Source organism: Vicia villosa, linkage group LG1 (assembly GCF_029867415.1).
Source record: "Vicia villosa cultivar HV-30 ecotype Madison, WI linkage group LG1, Vvil1.0, whole genome shotgun sequence".
Classification (NCBI taxonomy): Eukaryota; Viridiplantae; Streptophyta; class Magnoliopsida; order Fabales; family Fabaceae; genus Vicia; species Vicia villosa.
In genome coordinates this window covers 115,453,096-115,460,005 of record NC_081180.1, presented here as the reverse complement: position 1 = coordinate 115,460,005, position 6,910 = coordinate 115,453,096, and the positions used below count along the sequence as shown (strand labels likewise).

General features: G+C 32.6%; 1 protein-coding gene across 1 annotated transcript; it reads left to right on the top strand.

Annotated features, from left to right (window-relative positions):
• Window positions 1-4,371: 4,371 nt before the first annotated feature.
• LOC131614957 (heat shock factor-binding protein-like) lies at window positions 4,372-6,492 on the top strand. Its single transcript, XM_058886489.1, has 5 exons — window positions 4,372-4,475; window positions 4,658-4,711; window positions 5,206-5,229; window positions 5,333-5,375; window positions 6,145-6,492. Exons 1-5 carry the CDS (start codon window positions 4,473-4,475, stop codon window positions 6,288-6,290), a joined length of 270 nt encoding a protein of 89 aa, XP_058742472.1. The 5' UTR covers window positions 4,372-4,472; the 3' UTR covers window positions 6,291-6,492.
• Window positions 6,493-6,910: the final 418 nt, after the last annotated feature.

Below are 6,910 nucleotides of genomic sequence, written 5' to 3'. Positions count from 1 at the left end.
AATAATAATAATAATAATAATAATTGGGCATCTAACTATATAAGTGCATATTGATCTCTTAACTTAAACACTAAAAGAGGGATGGATTTACCCTTTCCATATTGGGGTCAAGTGACCCCACTTCTTTTAGTGAAAATCAACCAGTAACTGAATATGCATAGGTTTTGACCCCACATAAAATGTTAAGTTGTCCCCTCACCATTCAATTAATTATACTGCAAACAAATAACTACTGGTATATTAAAAGAACTATTATTTTTAAATAAGATTGGGCCTTGTGTACATAAGAGCATCTCCAATGGTGCAACCCATTTTTGGGTTCTTTATGGGTCCTACTAGCCACATCATCTTAAAATAACTTTTATAATTTTTATTTTAATTGTATAATTCTAAAAAGTTATTATTGGGCCCACAACTTTACCTCATAAACTAATTTGATTGGGTACCACAATTTTTTCATAGTTGCATTGCAATGCAATGGTACTATGATGTGGCATGTCTAGGTGGAGAACTTATTAGAAGGAACTACCATTGGAGATGGTCTAAGTGCATTGTCTCCGGACGGTTTTTAATTTGCAAAATATACTTAAATTAATCTCTCTCAACATTGAGTAAAATATTAAACAATGCAATATAGTTGAATACCATGTAATTTTTCTAATCAATTTTTCATATTTTCCTCTATCATTAAATGGTTAGATTTTTTAAAAAATAAAATAAAAAAATGTCATATGCTAACATACAAAATAAAAATATTATAAAAATTGTAATATTAAAAGGTTACGAGAGAGAGAAAAATAAAAACAAAAAGGATATAAAACTTATATGAAAATATGTGTATATTATTTCCACCATGTCTATATACAAATTTAATTTTTAAAGACATGAAACGAACCAATAGGTATTTTATAATTTCACAAATATTTTAAATTAAAATTAAATTTAAATAAAAATACTCATTTATATTTTAACGCTTGTACATGTTAAAAAAATGGATAAATAAACACAACTCGTCCCTACTAAAAGCGGATAAATAAAAGTGAATATATATATAAATATTTTGACCCCACTTACTAAAATTTCTGGATCCGTCCCTGCACTAAAATAAAATATAAATTTTCTAATAAGATTTTACATCAGTGGAAGTTTGCCCTAGGTGAAAATAAAATGCAATGGCATATTTAAAAATTTGAACAATTTCCTTTATCTATTCTCTTGATTTGTAATTGAATCGATAAGAAAATTCATAGATAGGAAAACATTTTGGCATTATGTGTCTTCTAATTTCTTCCTCCCTAGACTATTTTTATTATTATTTAAAAATCAAATTTATTTATTCCTCGGTTGCATACAGAATCGATATGAAAACACTTTAGAAAAACTTATTTTATTTTTATTTAAAAAGTTCAAATTTATTTATTCTCTCAATTGGATACACAACCGATAGGAAAACCTCATAGTAAAACTCTTTTTATTTTTATTTAAAAAATTCATCTTTATTTATTCCCTCAGTTTCCACCTAGACCAGTAGGAAAACCCTTATTGAATAATTCTCTTTATCTTTCCCCTTAGTTTCCACGTTGAACTGATATGAAAATTATAACATATTTTCTTCCCTTAAACCAATTCACCGATAGGAAAACTTATTCTCTTTATAACTTCAACAAAAAATATATATCTTTTGAAACCAAACGAAACAAAATACATCTCATCACCCTCAAAACGAAACTTTAGTAACCAAATGCCAAGTTGATTTGTAATGAAATGTCCACATTGAAGCATTTTTGAAACATCAAATTTCGTAATGAATCGTCTTCATCAACGTATTCATCAACAACATACAACCACCATCGTCTTCATCGTCCACTTGTCTTCTTCGCCGTGTTTGGTATGTATATGCATGCATATCTTATGATTTTCTCTCACTCTCCCGTCTTTTATATTTTGATATATTAATGGCACTATATTTTATTTCATATATTTTTACTATTTTTATCATAAAGCTTGTTGTTATTGTATTTAGTTCAACTTTCATTGGATTTGTGTATATTTCTCAATTGTGTAGTTTAAATTTTTGAGTTTTATTTTGCTTGTATTGATTTCATTGTTCATTTTACTATTGTATGATGATTGATATGTTTTGTTCCTCCAATATTAATAAAATGTCAAGTGAGAAAATCAAATGGTTTTATTTTAAAATGCATGATTTATACTTGGAATTTACGCTTTTGATTCATAGATAGATGATCCATATTACTCAATTTACTCTTTAGAGTGAGATATAAATTGAGTTAGTTTGTTTAAAGTTGTTTAAGTAAACGATGAGCCACTCAATCTTAAGTGAAAAAAATGTCTGGTTGGTTATGAAAATTTATTTGAAGTAAAAATTGTTAACGGTGCATCTAGATGCAGTTTTATGTAGCAATTAAGTTTATCTTTATATATTTGATCACAAAAACAATGTCTCAATCCCTTTGAAATATGTTTCAATGTTAAGCAGCAAGATGTATAAGTGTACTAGACCTTGTTAGTTTTCTAAAGTTTTTGTCTCTGTATTTTTAGGTACATTGGCATACTTATAAGTATTTCTCTATTTCCACGAGTATGCATAGGATTTGTAACTGGATCTTGTTATGTTAATAATGTAATTTAAGTTTTATTTGATGTTTTTGTAGTTGATTAATATTCTTTGACATGGTTGATTCATGATTGTAGTGAGGAATTCAACCCATACGCAGTGAGGACATTCTGGAACCACAGTTTTGTAGGCTGCTGGAAAGAGACAATCTTCCGCCCGTAGTTGTAGAACTTCTGGGGATGTCTATCTTGAAAATTTCCAAAGAAAACACTGTTAACAATAAGCAAAGTTAGAAATAATAAATTTTTATTGAGGACAAAAAAGTAATAAGTCTAAGAAATTTTACCTCTCTGTTTCAGACATGTCTGACTGTATGATATACATACCCTGTCAACAGGGATAAATATGAAGGACCCCCTGGGTAGATCACAGGCGCCTAAGGTGCATCAACCTCTTCGTGCAACGGGTCAACACCATCAAGAGATGGCACAGGAGATCTACCATCGGCCAGAGGTGGCACAGGAGTAGAAGAAGTATCCCGACGACGTCTGCGGGTGGAGGGCGTCTAGGAAGTAAATGTGGAAGGCCCCTGTCCACTATGCTCCGGGTGACTATGCATTGTGGCCCCATCCGTCACCTCTGCTGGAACGGAGGTGTCATGTACATCTGTTGGAAGGGCGGATCCATCTGTCACCTATGAGACTAATTGCATACGTGCACATCGCACGAAGGCATGCTATGCAATCCTCCCACGTATAAATCGGTCTGACTGGTCGGCCATAATGTCTGCATTGTATTACAAATAAAGTCGAGTTAGATACAATAAACTTATAAAAGAAAAGGAAAAAAAATCAAATTTAACTCAGTAGGTGCAAATATGGAAATCTTCCGTAGATGTATCTACGGAAGCACCCAACATTTCAAAAACTGATGTTGTTCCGTAGGTGCATCTACGGAACTACATAACGTTTCATTTGTTCCATAGATGCACCTACGAAATGTTGTGAAACTTCAAAAATGCAACAATGGCGTCTGTCACTGTTTCAGCCACTAAAAAACCCCATGTTAGTGGCTTGATCGCCTGTTTTACACATAAAAAAAATACCTACATTGTCTCCAAATTATGTTTCTAAAACTAACTAATGATTTCTACACCTTAAAGTGTATTCAAACTCTATTACGGGAAATACTCGAAAATAACTTGAAAACTCAAAAAATTTACCGATTAAATTGAGTTTTGAAGTTGTTGGAATGTGTTGATGTTAACGATCACTGGCGAACTCAAGAGAAAATAATGAAGTTTGATAGTAGTTTGATTTTTGAGGTTGAGAGAGATTAAGAGAGTAGAAGATGAAAAGTGTGAGAATGAGGGAGGAGAAGCAGTCTGACGCGAATATAAGATCAAATGCTTCCGTAAATGCATAATTTGAAGAATTTCGTAAACGCACCTATGGAACAAATGAACTTTGATAAAAAAAAAAATCCGAAGATATATCTACGAAAACAGGAGACATTTTTGGCAATGCGTGTGGTGCATAAGAAGTCAAAAGGGTGGATTAAGAGTTTTAAAAAAAAACATTTAATCCTAATATAATGTAATAAAATGATGAAGTTTATTTGAACATAATTGGCGGGCCGGTGAATGGAGAGAGACGCTATCCAAAATTCAAAAACCCAAAATGCACCAGTTGAACAACAAGACTTCAAAAATCCGAATGGCAATTTCGTAAATTCAAAAACATCACCGATTAAATTAAAAAAAATAAAAAATAAAAGTTCTTTTTATTAAACTTCAAAATTTAAACGGTTCTCCTCAATTTCAGTTCATTTTGAAACCTTGTTGTGGAGCTGAGCAGTTACCAGCTACACCCATCGTCATCATCATCACCATCTCATGGTTAGGGTTTTTCTGCAAATTCATCTTCATCTCATCGATTCAATCTTTTTCGTTTCGCGGTTTCATCCACTGCATCGTGTTCACCAAGAATCTGCGTGTTTTTGAAATTAGGGTTTTCCAAATTTGGGATCTCGTTCCGTTGCATTATTGCTTTATCTCATTTGTTTCCTTTGTGATTGCAGGATAGCCACGATTCTCAAGACGGCAAACAAAGCCCTGCTGATATGACAGCATTTGTAAGTTCTTCCGCCGATTTCTTGAATCTCTTGATTTTTCCCTTTCTAATATGCTGTTTACGAATTCGTATCTTTGATGTCTCCGGTTCTTATAAAGTTATGAATCTTGCTATTTTAGACTTCAATTCCAACGATGTTTCAAACTCTAATTAGAATATAGGAAGCTCCGTAGCAGTGACACCTCTGAAAAAAAGTGTGTCGTAGTCTGAAATTGGTGTCGCTGATTACGTTACATATATTCATTTTCCGAATTATTATCGGTGTCAAATTATGTGTCGTGTTTGCATGGAACCTTGATAATAGTTTAAGAAAGTGTTAGTGATTAAATCTAACTATATGTGTGGGGGTTTGTGGGATACAAGAAAATAATTGAAGTGTCTATTGCTAAATAGATCTGAGTACCATATGCGAATTTTTGAGTAATTAGTTTCATGAAGTTTTTGTTAATGTTTGATCAGTTTCTGACTTGTGTATTCCACTGTTGTGTTTTTCAGGTGCAAAATCTTCTTCAGCAGATGGTGAGTTTTATGGTCTAGATAGAATCTTGGAGGAGTTTTCCCAACTTTTAGAATGTAATTTGCTGGTGCTAACTAGAATCTCTCCTTTTTTTTTTTGGTTCAGCAAGGTAGGTTCCAGACCATGTCGGACTCCATTATTACAAAGAATATCCTTTTTGTTATGCCTTCAATTTAATTAAGCAAGCTAATCTTAGAGACAGGTTTGCTAAAAAAATCAATTTCAGAGGGGTGCTTAATGCTTTGAACTTTTTTCCCTATTCATGAAATAAGATTTAGATCAAAGAGTGTAGTTTGGTTAGATGATAGTAGATCTTAACTAGCTTACATTCTGTTAACTTGATTACTTTTACTTATTGTTTTTTTTTAATGACGACTCTTGATATTTTAGTTAAGGATTTAAATGGAACCTTTTTAGTTTTTGGTTATTTGATGGCTAAATTGCAGTCTATATGTTTTGCTTCAGTTTGCTATGTTTTAATTGTCTGTTTGTGTTGTCAGTGATACAAATCTATTTCTGTCTGTAATTCTAAGCTAAAGTCTGCAGTACCCAATAAAATGGTGTATCAGTAGGCAAACCAATAACATGATGCATGCATATGATGGTAGAGATTTAATATAAATATTCAAATGCCTTCATCTGTCACTGAATAGAGTAAGTTATTGGGATAGTTATTGACATAACGGAACTTGTGGTAATTAATTATGGCTATTATCTGTATCTTGTCAATGTTTTTTGAAAACCCAATCAAATGACAATGACCTGTGAAGTTGTGCATAATATATTTCCTGGTTTAGGGTAATTTATATTGGCTAAGGCATGATATCGAGTGTTACCAATTTTATTATAATATGGGTACTAGAGACTTTCCCAATTCTCAAACTTTGGAAGTAATGTTTTTCTTGACACCAATGCACTTGATGATATGGGATCTCGAATCGAAGAGTTGGAGCAGAGCATCAATGAGCTGAGAGCTGAGATAGGAGTGGAGCTCTCTCAATTACAAGGAACCCCTGAGAAGCCTAAAGAAGACGAGTCGAACAAAGAAGAGGGTTCATCTTAAAGTGACATTTTAGTTCAATTTCTCATTGTTTGTCTTGCATTGTACGATGATTGGTATGGTGCATCAACTATCTTTGTCTATGTTGTTCAGAAAATTAGTGTTGTCTGGTTGAATACTGCTGATCATTTGTAGCTAAATCATCTTACAATTTTACGATTTAGCAATATTCCTACAGTTTTATGTTACAAATCACTTTGTTTCCCTTCTACTCTGTTATTTCCTCAGCATGCTGTAAGTGGATGACTGAATACATGACCCCAAATCCTTGGGCTGATAAACTAATACCCACTTATTTGTGCTTTATTCCAACATTTTGACAAGTGGTTCTACAAATTCAATTTGTTTAGTTTTTTCCCCTAACTTTCAAAAGAAGAGTTGGATGTTTCATCTATCTTGTCTTACACAGTACAAGGAAAGTGGAATTTGACAACAAATGTTCAAGGGCCGTTGCTCAAAGGCCGTTATTGATAAACAATGTAAGACTTTTTTGTTGATGAACTCCCATTTCAGAGTAGTGATTGGCTATGCAAATAAGGCTTTTTTTTGTTGATAACCTGCAATTTAGTAATGGATATCTTTGGTAATTCAAAAATATGATATCAGAGTAGTTGGTATCGTAG

Excerpts from the sequence above, each read along its gene's own strand:
- LOC131614957 (XM_058886489.1), top strand. Across the intron at positions 5,230-5,332 it reads AAAATCTTCTTCAGCAGATG|CAAGGTAGGTTCCAGACCAT; the intron begins GTGAGTTTTATG and ends TTTTTGGTTCAG. Across the intron at positions 5,376-6,144 it reads GGACTCCATTATTACAAAGA|TTGATGATATGGGATCTCGA; the intron begins ATATCCTTTTTG and ends ACACCAATGCAC.